A 15,290-nucleotide genomic window follows, 5' to 3' on the forward strand; every position below is an offset into this window, starting at 1 on the left:
TCATAATATAGAAGAACTACAAAGCTATCAACCAACCATAAAAATTTGGAAACAAAAAACCACAAAGATTCTAAAATAGGAAGAGTGGGTAGGTTGGTTAGGCATTTATCTGCCTCCTCTTCTAAACCAGTTCGCTTTCAAACATAATAACTAGGTACAGGTTTGCCACAGAATTGAAGAGAAAGAAAAGAACAGGAAAGGTGCTGAATTTAAGGAAAGAGTGGTCCATCTTTTATTTATATAGCCTTCAAATTCCAGAGTTTCCAAAGCCTTTTTTACACACATGATCTCGTTCCATCCTAACACTATCCTTTGAAAAGGCAGCCCACATTTCCGTAGCTCCATTTTACAGACAAGGAAGTTGAGCTCAGAGGCTGATTTTGCCAAACAAACAAAATCGCGAATCTGCTTCTAGATCAAAAGGGTGGACGTATTTTAAAGATCACCTGAGGGAATTTCCTGGGAATGTAGTGAAGTATCAATTATTTTCTTTCTAGAAAGTACATTTTCTGCTGGACACAGTGGCTCACACCTGTATTCCCACTTGGGAGGCTAAAGAGGGAGGAACACTTGAGCCCAGGATTTCGAGACCAGCCTGAGCAACACAGTACGACCCCATCTCTAAAATATTTTTTTAAAATTAGCCAGGCATGGTCCTAGCTACTCAGGAGGCTGAGGCAGGAGGATCGTTGAGCCTAGGAGTTCAAAGCTGCAGAGAGCTATGATCATGCCACTGTACTCCAGCCTGGGCGACAGACAGAAAAAAAAAAAGTATTTGGAAATATTTCCCCCAATATGTCCAAATATCCAAAGCAATTATATTAAGGGTATTGGCTCCCTGGTTAAGAATTGGGCTTTATTTTCACACACTCCCTGAAATGACACAGCCAGAGATCAGGTAGGACCCAGAGAGAACAAAGTTACAAACCCTGTGTCCAAACAGCATCCTAAAATGAAACACTCCTGGATGGAACCCTTGGCAAACTCGGTGTTGACCAAACTCCCAGTTACCCATAAAAACTTATCAAGTTATGGTTTAGAAACAGATTCAAAGAAAGCAGTCTGCAGAAAATATGCAGATTTACTCTTTTAATTAGCAAAACACAGACTTTACAGATCTCATTACTGTATTAGAGAATAAATCTTAGAGTAAAATGACTTTGTTTCTTGACTTGAACCAAATTATGTGGGTTTTTTTATAATTAGAAAACTTTATTGAAGAGCTTAAGAAATAATTTAAGTATCAATATTGAATCTTCAAAAACTCCTCCAGTAAGTCTATGACAGCTGCACAGTAATTCATAAATATATATTGTCTTAGATTTTCTTAATATTCACATCTGCCTTCTGTTCTTTGAAATTCTTTTTGTGTTTATGCTTAAAGATAGACATACAATTCAAGTATGTTCAGGTGAGGACTGGTTACTTAAATAGCATATATATGCTTTACATACACCTGTCTCGGGGTTCCACTGAAGCATATATTCTTCTAGGTATTTGGGGGACTGTGTCATTAAGGCTAATGGTGGTTTAATCTAAGAGGAAAAAAATACATGCATACCAAGGAATACTTTTCAGTTTCTTGGCAAAACACAAAAGAGAGGAAAAGTGATTTGACTTTTTAGCTCCAAATGCTTTCAATTTCTTAGGTAAGGTCAATGTAGAATCTGCTGAGATTTTTTTATAGAACCTGAGTGAATAAAATGCAGAGGTAAATCACTACTTTCTATTTAAAGCAAACTGGCTTTTTACAAAGCTTATGACCATTTTTAAAGAAAAAGAAAGGAGGCCAGGTGCAGTGGTGTATGCTTATAATCCCAGTGCTTTGGGAGGCCGAGGTGGGAACCTCGTGTGAGAACAGCCTGAGCAACATAGTGAGACCCAGGTGTGATGGCTCATGCCTGTAATCCCAGCTACTTGGGAGGCTGATGTGGGAGGATCACTTGAGCCGAGGAGGGTGAGGCTGCAGTGAGCCATGATTGTGCTGCTGTACTCCAGTCTGGACAACGGAACAAGACCCTGTCTTGAAAAAAAAAAAAAAAGGAAAAACACATGTTCTTCCCAGAAAATAAAAAATAGGCCAGAGTTTCTTGGTTCTTATTCTTTTTTTTTTGAGACAGGTCTCACTCTTTCACCTAGGCTGGAGTGCAGTTGCACAATCTCAGCTCACTGCATCCTCTGCCTCCTGGGTTCAAGCGATTCTCCTGCTTCAGCCTCCAGAGTAACTGGGATTACAGTTGCCCGCCACCACACTCACGGCTAATTTTTTATTTTTAGTAGAGAGGGGGTTTCACCATGTTGACCAGGCTGATCTCGAACTCCTGACCTCATGTGATCTGCACGTCTCAGCCTCCCAAAGTACTGGAATTACAGGCGTGCACCACTGTACCTGGCCGGTTCTTCTTTATTCTGCCAGGCAGTCCACCCTAGGTGGGCAGGCTTCCTACATGGACTCCGAGGGGCTCTCTGGTCTCTGCTGATGTTGCTGGCATACCTGCTGTGGACACCCAGTAAAACAGTGGCTCCATACAATCATGAGAAAAAAGATGAATGTGACCATTACATTTCACACAGGCTTTGAAGGAACCATCAAACCAGTAACAACTCAATTACTCTTTGTGGCTTCTTTTTATTTTGAATCAATAATCTAGAAGTGAAGGTCTCCACAGCCCATTATGTCTTCACTGATCCACCTACTTCCCATGAACACCTGCTGAAGGAAAGGGATAAGGCAGCATGTGCTAAGATGCAGTGCTGCTTCTAAACACAATTTGTGGGGGGCAGGCATGAAACCCAAGTTCAGAAGTACTTAAGTACTGAGGTGATTACTCAACTATGAAAAGGTCTTTCAGGCGCACAACTGATTTTTAGCAGGTGCAGGGTATGAAGACCATTGTGATTTTATAAAAGTAGGCTATGTTGCATGAGTATCTAAAAGTGGCTGAAAAACCGACTGCATGCTTTTAAGCCTAAAAATAACCCAGGACTAGAGCCAAACATGTACATTTCAGCAGAAAAGTGATAAACAGAAAGCCAAGCGGGTAATATGCTGAAGAATGAAGAAAGCCCACATGATGGCTTATGCTGACTTTAAAACTGAGTGAAACATTCAAACATTAAAGAAGTCAAAACAAATGCAGTTAGGTGTATACATCACCCCAAAAGAACCTATGGCTATTAAAGCTGCCATGAGGATCTTCTGAACTGTTAAAACCTTACTTACGTTATGCTACCAGTCTGATTCATCTTCAGTTTCAATAACTGATAGAAATTTCTTACCAAGACCCTCATTTTGGCATCATAAATGTTAATTTGTAGATCAGAATCATAAAACTACTAACTCCATATTCATTTGCTAATTTATGAGACAGAAAACATACAGTCCTTAATTCTAAAAAGGCCATTTAATATCTCACCCCTATTACTCTTCCAAGGAGGGAAACAGAGAGGGTGTCTGGAATTGCAGTAGAACACGTTTAGAACAACAGAAAAAACATATGGGGAAAAAAAAGCCCAATAAATATTCTATCTACAAGAAATATAGGAAAATAGGGGGAAATACTGCAACTACTTTGCTGTACCATGGAGATACATGGTAGCCCATGACCACTTCCTAGATTACTCTTTGGATACTCAATTCAATTGGCCTTAATTGTTTATAAAGTGTGCAACACAGGGAGGATCTGTCTTTAATTTAGTTCTGAAAGAGGCATGAGTGGACATAAACTCTAATCACAGAACACCGTAGATCATTAGGGCAATTAAGAACAGTTTCTAGTCTTGAAACCCCTCCACACAAATCACCTGCTAACCTTTGGATCCAGGTTTCAGACTTGCAAACACTTTGGGGTTCTTAAGGGCAAGTGAGAGCTCATTGAGGAAGGAAATAAAGTGGGAGTCTCTCTCAGATTTCTTTGACTCAAAAATGACGACAATGGTAAAGTGAGGTTCCGGGCGGGTTAGGAAGTAGGTACTCTGAACTTTGTCGTCATAGAAGTGGACCACTTTCTCCAAGCTGTTCAGATCAGATGTGCGGTCTGTCATGATCATGATGACATTGGGCCAGTGCATGACTGGCCTGTCGCTGGGCAGAGACACTACAGCTGGATACTGGTCCACACCCTTGGGGGCCTCTCTGTAGGAATGGGGGTGGTGATAACCATGACCCTGAAAACTCTCAGAACCCCTGTTGTCAAAAATTAAGGACACGTTGGCAGCGTCATATTTCCTGATGAAGCTGGAAATCTTTCCAAAAAAGTCTGGGTTAGCTTTTGCTGTCAACGTTTTCATTTCTGAAGCAGTAGTTTGTCGGCTCAGAGCCTCGTGAAAGTAAAAGCTAAACTTGGCAAGAAGCATGTTTTTGAGTTTCATCAGCCAAAGGAAAAGGTGTGGAGGCTGCACGGCCTTCTGAGACTGCCCTCCAAACAGATGTTTCTTGGTCTCCCGCTGTTTCTCAAAGATCTGGCCCCAGGTCTGCAGCTTGGTGTGCGCACTGTGTAAATTAACCAGAGACGGGAGGAACTTCCACTCTGAGACCTGGGCCTGGGCTTTCAGGAGATGACACAGGACGTCAACTTCCAGCTGGAAACTGCTTTCCAAAGGACTGAGGATTGGGTGGTGAAATCTAAAGGGAAGAGAGAAATTAATAGAGATACGTGGAAATGTTACTTCACTTGCCACACTGACATTTTTCTAACCACAAAGCAACAATATGGCCAAACAAATAATATTATGTTTCAGGACAGGGAAAGAAAAGATGGAAGAACTACATGTTGATTTATTTTAAAATTCTGATATAATTTCACCATTTCAAAATTATGTCAACATCATATTTTCCTGTGGAAACAGCCTGAGAATAGTGGCCACTTTCTTTTCAACAACGGAAATACCGACTTAGCTACAAGTCATTTTTTTTTTTTTTTTTTTTTAATTTTAGACTGGGTCTTGCTCTGTCACCCAGGCTGGAGTGCAGCTGTGCAATCATGGCTCACTGTAGCTCAATTCCTGGGCTCAAGTGAGCCTCTCGCCTTAGCCTCCCAAGCAGCTGAGAATATAGGCACACACTCTGTTTTCTGTGGAGACAAGGTCTCCCTGCGTTTCCCAGGCTGGTTTCAAACCCTAAGTGTTCTTCCCGCCTTGGTCTCCCAAAGTGCTGGGATTATAGGTGTGGGCCACCATGCCTGGCCTAAATTAGCTATAATTCTTTCTGAGTGTATTTTGTTTATTCTGGGAATTGTATGACTAAAACAATCATTGAAACAAGGCATGCTCTTTTCAGAGTGTGGTCCTAAAGAGGCAGAGGTAAAACAAAAAAAAGTCACTAAAACATCTGTTGAATGTGTAGATGACACATATAAACTCATTTAATGTTCACAGTAATGCCATGAGGTAGTAAACCTGTCTTGCAGATGAGAGTACATACTATAAGCTTATATGGAAAACACAGTAGATAAAATAAATGTTTGTTAAAGAAATAGAGCATTTATTAGACAGTCCTTATTCAATCCTGGTTCCCAAATTCCCTTCATCTTTAATTATAGTTAAAAACAAAATGGTGGCCAGCCTGGCCAACATGGTGAAACCCCATCCTTACTAAAAATACAAAAATTAGCCAGGCATGGTGGCGCGTGACTGTAATCCCAGCTACTAGGAAGGCTGAGGCACGAGAATTGCTTGAACCTGGGGGGGCGAGGTTGCAGTGAGCTGAGATAGCGCCACTAAACTCCAGCCTGGGCGACAGAGCAAGACTCTGTCTCAAACAAACAAACAAACAAATGGTGACCCAATAAGAAATAGCTAACACTTCAATCACTTTCCATTTATCTTAGGATAAAACCCCAAATCCGTAAAAAGGCCTAGAAGGCACTGAATAATGTAGTCCCTTCCCAGTTTGAGCCACATTCTTATTCTTCTCACTTTCTCCAGATAATAATTAAATAACTGCAAATGTAACTATACTACAAGTTCAAGACAGTAGTGCAATTTGACTTCCACTTGTCCTAGACAAAATGTATAAAAGTTTTTGATGCCGGGCACAGTGGCTCATTCCTGTAAACCCAGCACTTTGGGAGGCAGAGGTGGGTGGACTGCTTGAGCCCAGAAGTTCATGAGACCAGCCTGGGCAACATGGAAAAACCCCATCTCTATAAAACATTCAAAAATTAGTCAAGTGTGGTGGTGTGCACCTGTGGCCCCAGCTACTCAACTCAGAAGGCTGAGGTGGGAAGATCACCTGAGCCCAGCAAGGCTGAGGCTAGTGGGCTGTGATCGCACTACTGCGCTTGACAGAGGGAGACCCTGTCTCCAAAAAAAGTTTTTGACTATGAGCTATAGTAAAAAACACACTTTATATTGTGACCAAGTACCTGCACACATAAATATTATTTTATTTCAATATTTTCTTACTATGTACAATGTACTGTGCTAAATTTGTGCTTGAGTCATAATGTTCTAGAGGCAAAGGAGCGAATAGAGGAGGCAGCTATTACTTCCGCTATTGATATTTTCTAATATATGTTAAATATATTTTATTTTCTACTTGATATTTTCTAATATATATTAAATATATATTTATTTTCTACTATATATATTAAATCAGATTACTAACTCACTAAGTTAACTTTATAACCCATGGATTATAACCCATGGAGTATATATATTATATACTACCTGCTGTTTGTAAAACACTGTTCTACTTCACATGTAATAAAGTAATGTTTAGAGGGAAAAGAACATGACGTGGGACATCCTCTCTTCTAGGCACAGGGAAAAAAGGGCAAGTTCAGGGACCCTAGACAAGTGACAGCATGACCCATTTTCATCAATACTGTACTTCTTCCTTATTTTTCAGGTCTCCTCGTCAGTCACTTCTCTAGAAAAGCTTTCTCTGTCTACTTCCAGACGAGGTCAGGTTCCCCAGTTACATCCTCTCATTTCCTAGTACCTCTCTCCCACTTCAGTAGTCTGACCATGTAATTTCTCAGGAAAACAGACATATGGCCACCCTAGTTTAACTCCTCCTAAAGTGGAAGTAATAGCTGCCTCCTCTATTCGCTCTTTTGTCTATCCAGAACATTATGACTCAAGCAGAAATTTAGTCAATGTGGTGACCAACTATGTAAAGATATGAATCCAAGTCTCTGCCTCATTAACTCTGCCTGCTGGTTATGGGCTGAACGAAGTTCTATAACAGTGGAATAGAATGGCAGGGAGAGTCCTTTCTGTACCGACCACATGGAGCTTTCTTGCTCAGTTTCTCTTCTGAGAAACGCCTAGTGGCTGCCAGGCCTGATACATGCTCCTTCTCTAGAAGTCTACATCAAGCGCTTACACTCTTCCTGAAGATTCACAGCACCTGCAGAGGCTGCGGAATCACCTCAGCAAGTGATCCCACTGTAAAGGCAGGGGAAGTACTTGTATTTATTGAGCACATTATATGTTCCAGGCACTATGGTAGATGATCCACAGGCCTGAGTGCATCTGATCACTTCATTGTTAATGAGATGGACGCTTCTCACACAGTTCTATTTTGGCTGCTGGTGAAAAAGCACACGCTGGTTATCAACTAAACAATTAGGAAAAAAAAAAATCACAAGTATATCTAGGATTTTTGTTTAAATCTACTTAAATACTAATTAAAAGGATTACAGTTAAGAGAATCCATACTAGGTTGGACATTGTAAGAGATAAACCGATTATCATGTGAAATGTCATTATTCATGTTATCTGCATTTTACATCAACATCCTTCCAGCTGAGGCAGCTAAAACATTGGTGAGAACAAGTCTAATAACATGCACAATCCATGGAATACTATGTAGCCATAAAAAGGAACGAGATCATGTCCTTTGCAGGGACATGGATGAAGCTGTAAGCCATTATCCTTAGCAAACTAACGTTAGTAGGAACAGAAAACTAAACACTGCATGTTCTCACTTTGCAGGGACATGGATGAAGCTGTAAGCCATTATCCTCAGCAAACTAACATAGGAACAGAAAACTAAACACTGCAAGTTCTCACTTACAAGTAGGAGCTGAACAATGAGAACACGTGGACACAGGGAGGGGAACAACATACACTGGTGCCTACTTGGGGAGGGAGGTGCCGGGGAGAGCATAAGGGAAAAGAGTTAACGCATGCTGGGCTTAATACCTAGGCGATGGGTTAACAGGTGCAGCAAACCACCACAGCACATGTTTACCTATGTAACAAACCTGCACATCCTGCACATGTACCCTAGAACTTAAAAAAATTAAAGTAAAAAAATAAATAAATACACAAAAAATCAGAAAGATAAACCAGATCTCAAATCTTCTAGCTTATGTGTTTAATTAATTTGGACTTTTCAAACATTATATATTTTAGAATGAACACTAAGAAAGTTCAGGCTGAGAGCAGTTGCTCATATCTGTAATCTTAGCACTTTGGGAGGCCAAAGCAGGAGGATCATTAGGAGCCCAGGAGTTTGAAACCGGCCTGGGCAACATAGTGAGACCCCTGTCTCTACAAAAACTTAAAGTATAAAAAAATTAGCGAGGCCTGGTGGAGTGCGCCTGTAGGCCTAGATACTTGGGAGGCTGAAGTGGGAGGATTGCTTGAGCCTGGGAGGTTGAGGCTGCAGTGAGCCATGATCACACCACTGCACTCCAGCATGGACAGCAGAGTGAGACCCTGTCTTAAAAAAAAAAAAAAAAAAAAAAAGCTCACTTCAGCAGCACATATACCGAAATTGGAATGATACAGAGAAGATTAGCATGTCCCCTATACAAGGATAACACTTTTTTTAAAAATCTACTTAAATACTATATATTTTTTTAAATGTTTTAAATGTACACATGCAAAACCCCATTATAGAGTAAGTCTCAAAATCTTTGAATTGTAAGAAAGCCACCTTAGCTTTTAGGCCCCTTGACACTTATAAGCATTAAATATCACAAACTTCTATAATCATGGCTATTAGGAAAATCTGCCCAGCAACTAGAAACATAGTAAGACTGTTAATCACAGGATTAACGACATGAAATTAGAGAAAATTCTAGTACAAATAACACTATTGTTATCTTTCTACTGCTTTTGGCTGGAAATCATCATTTATAGGCAATGCTCTCCTTAAGAGGACATAAATTCCCTGTCCAAACCTTCAGAAAGAATTCCGAACAAGCTCTTCCATAACATACACTAAAAGTGCTTAAGTGCTCAACATTTATTAAAGATAAATGTGAATGTTGAAGCTATTTTTCAACCTCAAGAAGAGCTAAAAATTCATGTTAATGTTAGTCTGCCAAGACTTAGAGATTAGCATTATGATGTATCATTTCCCTGTTTCTACTGCCATGTGCCTCATAGCTATTCACAACTCGTATTATAGGAGGCTCTGTTAAACGGTTGTAATCCAAAAATATCCACCTAAGCTACGGCAGCAAGCTTGAAAGAGTCTGAATAGTCTTAATACAGAATAAATTAACAACTATTTGCAGAGATCATCTGCTCTGAGGAAAGGAAGGAAGGAAAAAGGGAAGGAAGGAAGGAAGGAAGGAAGGAAGGAAGGAAGGAAGGAAGGAAGGAAGGAAGGAAGGAAGGAAGGAAGGAAGGAAAAAGGGAAGGAACAAAGGAAGTCTCCATAGAATAGAGGAAAATATAAAATGAATAGATTTGTGTAATATTCTAATGAAACACTAAACTCCACTTTAGAAACACTGCCTTTCTCCTTTGCAAATCTGCACCATGGAGTTCTTTCCTAAAGGTGTATGTTCTTATTTGTTTATTTATTTATTTATAGGCAGGGTCTCACTGCACAGCTCAATGCAGCATGAACCTTCCAGGTTCAAGGAATCCTTCCACCTCAGCTCCCTTAGTAGCTGGGACACCAGGCACACACCACCACACCCAGCTAATTTTTTAAGTTTTTGTAGAGACAGGGTCTTGCTGTTTCCTGGGGTGGTCTTGAACTCCTAGCCTCAAGCAACCCTCTTGCTTTAGCCTCCCAAAGTTCTGGGATTACAGGTGTGAGCCACCACACCAGGCCAAAATGATAAATTTTTTTTTTTCACATGTGCAGAACGTGCAGCTTTGTTACATAGGCATATGTGTACCACAGTGGTCTGTTGCACCCAAAATTATAAATTTTATGTAATGTACATTTTTACCATGACAAAGCAAAATCTGTAACATCTTTTCATTTAAACAACTTGTTTACTAATTCTTAAATACCAATACATTGAAGATATAAAAAATTACCCAGAGATATGCCCTACTGGACCTTCCATGGCAGAAGGAGGCATTTATAATGAATACAAAGTAGAAACTAATACATTTATTATGAATAAAATAACATTTCAGAGGAAGGAACAATTCCTTTTGGTCAAAAGATTGTGGAAGCCATAGAGGAGATGGCATTTGAATTGAGCTATGATGCTTAAAATAGCTAAGAGGTAGAAACAACTCCAATGCTCACTGACGAATGGATAAAGAAAATATGGTACATACATACAAATGGAATATTACTCAGCCTTAAAAAAAGAAGGAAATCCTGTCACATGCTACAACATAGGTGAACCTCACGGACATTATGGTAACTGAAATAAGTCAGTCACAAAAAGACAAATACTATATGATTCTACTTATATGTGATATCCAGAGTAGTCAAACTCATGGAAACAGAAAACAGAACAGTGGTTGCCCAGGGCTGGGAGGGGGGAAAATGTTGGTCAATGAGTATAGGGTTTCAGTGAGGTGAGATGAAAATATTCTAAAGATCTACTACAAAAGACTGTGAATATACTTAACACTACTGAACTGGATACATAAACAAAGTTAAAATGATAAATCTGCTGGGGGCGGTGGCCTATGCCTGTAATCCCAGCACTTCGGGAGGCTGAGATGGGCGGGTCCCTTGAACTCACAAGTTCAAGACCAGCCTGGGCAACATGGCAAAACCCCATCTCTACAAAAATACAAAAACTAGCTAGGTGTGGTGATATGCGCCTATAGTCCCAGCTACTTGGGAGGCTGAGGCAGGAGAATCTCTTGAGCCCGGGAGGTGGAGGTTGCAGTGAGCTGAGATCAGGCCACTGCATTGCAGCCAAGGTGATACCGCCAAATCTTGTTTCAAAAAAAAAGATGGTAAATTTGATATTATGCATTTTTTTTAACAAAATAGAAAAGCAGGAGGAAGAGTAGGCAGGATTTTGCCATATGAAGATAGGGGCTTGATTTTCCAGCCCCAATCTTCTCCCATTCATGATTCCTCACCCTTTGTTTTGTAACTTTGCAGCTCCTTTCCTATGATGGAATATGGACTGGGCCACCTAACTTGCTCTGGCCAAAGAGATGCTAACAGATTGGATGCAAGCCAAGGCTTAAAATGAGCTTAGCTGGGTCATACTTTTGAGCTTTGGACATTGCTACTGGGTAGCTACTTCCCTTCCAACCTTAGGCTCAGAATGAACACATGTGGAGCAGACCCAAGCCCAACGCTCACAGTAAAAAGTCAAACCCAGTGAAACAAACAGTGTTAAGCAGAGCTACCCACCTGAACCTTGCTCAGGTCAGCCAACCCTAGTAGGCCTGCAAACCCACAAGTGTAAATTTGGAGGTCTGTTATGCAGACTTATTGTGGCAATAGCAAACTGATACATGATAGAACAATAAAAGGACATTCTGAGCATAAAAATAACAGGATCCCAAGCAGAGAGGTAGGAAATGGCAAATCCTTATGACGAACATATTGAGTATTAGACTATGGGCTGTTTTTGGACTTCTGCTTAAAATCCTCAATGAGCACTCTCTCTCTCTCTCTCTCTCTCTCTCTCTCTCTCAATCTCACTCTGTTGCCTATGCTGGAGTGCATTGGCGCAATCGCAGCTCAATGCAGCCTCCACCTCCCGGGTTCAGGTGATACTCCTGCCTCAGCATCCCAAGTACCTGGGATTACAGACACACACCACCACACCTGTCTAATTTTTGTATTTTTAGTAGAGATGGGGTTTCACCATGTTGGCCAGGCTGGTCTCAAACTCCTGACCTCAAGTGATCCGCCCACCTTGGCCTCCCAAAGTGCTGGGATTACACGCATTAGACACTGCGCCTGGCTCTTTTTAAGTTTCTTTCTTTGTAGTAAGAATTTGGCTGCAATGTAAAGCACTTGATGGGAGGTAGCAGATGAATTTGAAAAGATAGGCTGGGGCACTATCACGGAAGACTTTGAAGGTCTTCACTATTAAAATCTAAGCATGTCAAATGCTTGCTCTTTGGCCAGAGCAAGTTAGGTGGCCCAGTCCATATTCCATCATAGGAAAGGAGCTGCAAAGTTACAAAACAAAGGGTGAGGAATCATGAATGGGAGAAGATTGGGGCTGGAAAATCAAGCCCCTATCTTCATATGGCAAAATCCTGCCTACTCTTCCTCCTGCTTTTGCTTATTAAATTTTCATTGAGCAATAATTAACCCTGTTAACTATACACATGCAACTAATAAAATGTCTTATTAACAGCCTTATCATCAAAAATCTTTTTTTGACGAAAAGTGGGCATAAGGGCTAAATAAATTGTAGTTCTGCCTTTTGTGAGAAATTTGTGAATTAAAGCATTCAGATCAAGAAAGTGTACTTCCTAAAATGCAAACAAATATATGTAGATCAATTTTTTAATGTTCTTTAAATTCTAGCTATAAAATTATTTTTATATTTTATTAAATTTAATAATTAAAATCGGCTGGGCGCGGTGGCTCAAGCCTGTAATCCCAGCACTTTGGGAGGCCGAGACGGGTGGATCACGAGGTCAGGAGATCGAGACCATCCTGGCTAACACGATGAAACCCCGTCTCTACTAAGAAAATACAAAAAACTAGCCGGGCGAGGTGGCGAGCGCCTATAGTCCCAGCTACTCGGGAGGCTGAGGCAGCAGAATGGCGTAAACCCGGGAGGTGGAGCTTGCAGTGAGCTGAGATCCGGCCACTGCACTCCAGCCTGGGCGACAGAGCAAGACTCCGTCTCAAAAAACAACAACAACAACAAAAAAAAGAATTAAAATCACGGAATGATTTATTATTGCCATACCATAGAGATTTTTTTAATGTTCTAGAATGCATAAGTGATGGCTCTCTTCTTTCTTTAAAAGTATTATTTCTTAATATTATAGTCTTGATTTAGGAAAGTAAATATTAATTTGCATTTACAATCTGTCTTGCAAATTTGTTTTAACCATGAAACAGAAAAATTAGCCAGAATTTTCTTTTATACCCACAAAACAATAAATAAATGTGTAAAAACTTCTGCAGAATCAGAAAATGTTCCATTGGTGCTTCTTTGGAAAACAAAAACAAAAACCCGAGTTCTACTGCTCCTCAAAAGTACTCAAGGAACAGCAGATACTGTGACCTTATACAAGATAAGTTCATGTTTCTTCTGCTAAATGGCACACAATTAAACTTACATAATTATATTATTAATATAGTTCAATTTGTTAATAATTCAATTTGAAATGCAGAATCACAAATCACTGTGATTCCTAAACAAGAACTTATATATGCTTAATAACGTTATAAACTGGCCAGGTGCAGTGGCTCACACCTATAATCCTAGCACTTTGGGATGCTGAGCGGGGGTTGATCACCTGAGGTCAGGGGTTCGAGACCATCCTGGCCAACATGGTAAAACCCGGTCTCTACTAAAAATACAAAAATTAGCTGGGCATGGTGGCAGGTGCCTGTAATCCCAGCTACTTTGGAGGTTGAGGCAGGAGAATCACTTGAACCCAGGAGGTGGAGGTTGCAGTGAGCCGAGATTGCACCATTGCACTCCAGCCTGGGCAACAAAAGCAAAACTCCATCTCATTATAAATTTATCAAAAAAGGAAGCCTTTTTTAATACCATTCTACTGTGAACACAACTGGCTTTCAGAAGAAAAAAACCAAAACATACTTTCCATTCATCTGTGAAAGCAGACTAGACATTGCAATAACTCATATAGGATCTACATGTTAAATCAAGGCCAGAGGTTTAGATTCCATGCTATTCATCACACTCATTAATTTTTTAATACAAAGGCGTTTCAGCATTTGAAGCATAGTACTATTCACAAATTTGTTATAAGAGTTCTGACATGGATCAGCTACACTGGGACATTCCCTGAAAGATAAATGGATCCTTTGGGAAGAGGTTTAACTTTTTCAATATAACAGAATACCAAAATATGAATTATTTCTTTAGAACACTGAAACCATAAAAGAGAAATGTTTGGTGTAGCACAGATGCCAGATCAAAAAGTCTACAGAAAAAAGCACATTAACCTAGCAAAGGGCAAAATCATGTTAGTTGATACATAAAGGAATCCCACTTCCCAGAGAACATCATTATACAGAAGTTCAACTTTTCAGAATTCCTTAAAGAATTTATGTTGTTCAAATTAACCCAAAGCCTCTAATTTAGATCATTTTCAGGCTAGGATGTGTCTGTGATCAGTCATTCCCTATTAATTAGAGAAAGGCCACATGGGTGGAAGATGGAAATTGTAGATGAAAAAAGACATCTCTTGTCCATACTGTAATCCAGTTCCATCCAACTCCATCAATATCCACTCAGAGGATGAGGGTTACAACTAAGAACTGCCCTAAGAACTTTGAAAATTAAATCTGCAGGGAAAAGGAGAAACTCCTAAGGCTCTGGGAAGTGGGGTGTTTCAAAGAAGGTTTACAGATGATAGGACCTTGGTGCGTGGCTTACACCTGTGGAAGGCCAAGGCAGGACGACGGCTTGAACGCAGGAGTTCAAGACCAGCCTGGGCAATATAACAAGACCCTATCTCTCTGCAAAAAAAATAAAATAATTATCCAGGGGTGGTGGCATGCTCCTGTAGTCCTAGCCACTTGGCAGCCTGAGGTGCAAGGATCACTTCAGCCCAGGCAGTCGAGGCTGCAGTGAGCCAAGATAGCGCCAATGAACTCTAGCCTGGGTGACAGAACAAGACCTCATCTCAAAATAAATAATGATAGGGCACAAATTTAAAACAATTAATACTAATCATTCCTAGGAGACACACACATACACATGCACACACACACATCAGTAAGGTTCAGTACCTGTTCTATCCTGGAGTTGACATCTTTCTCTTAGTTACCCAGTTTTTTTGTGTGCAGAGACCATGTATCATTATCACAGGGAACTCTGAAAACAGAGGTTTCTGGGCACATAACCAGAACCACTAAATTTTACCCTGTTAGGAAAGAGGAGGAAGGGCTCAGGGATGGGTATTTTTCTTAAGCTTCCCAAAGAGCTCAGCAAACCACTTTTACA

At 40.4% G+C, this 15,290-nt stretch overlaps 2 protein-coding genes and 1 non-coding gene across 4 annotated transcripts in view; 1 reads left to right on the forward strand and 2 right to left on the reverse strand.

The window, feature by feature from the left end:
• PPM1H (protein phosphatase, Mg2+/Mn2+ dependent 1H) overlaps positions 1 to 15,290 on the reverse strand; it is a 1,465,797-nt gene that overhangs the window by 1,331,178 nt on the left and 119,329 nt on the right. The window lies entirely within an intron of this gene.
• Positions 1 to 15,290, reverse strand: part of KICS2 (KICSTOR subunit 2) — a 30,337-nt gene that overhangs the window by 3,322 nt on the left and 11,725 nt on the right. The window contains exon 3 of one of the 2 annotated variants that reach the window (XM_050748424.1): positions 3,813 to 4,624. In XM_050748424.1, the coding sequence (XP_050604381.1) occupies positions 3,813 to 4,624 (812 nt within the window). Of the gene's footprint in view, positions 1 to 1,193; positions 4,625 to 15,290 lie in introns of those variants that run through there. The other variant, XM_050748423.1, reaches the window with a different exon arrangement.
• On the forward strand, positions 8,701 to 8,805 carry LOC126931850 (U6 spliceosomal RNA). The gene has a single exon (XR_007717964.1). It is a non-coding gene; the product is annotated as a U6 spliceosomal RNA (small nuclear RNA).

This window comes from Macaca thibetana, chromosome 11 (assembly GCF_024542745.1).
Source record: "Macaca thibetana thibetana isolate TM-01 chromosome 11, ASM2454274v1, whole genome shotgun sequence".
Lineage (NCBI taxonomy): Eukaryota > Metazoa > Chordata > Mammalia > Primates > Cercopithecidae > Macaca > Macaca thibetana.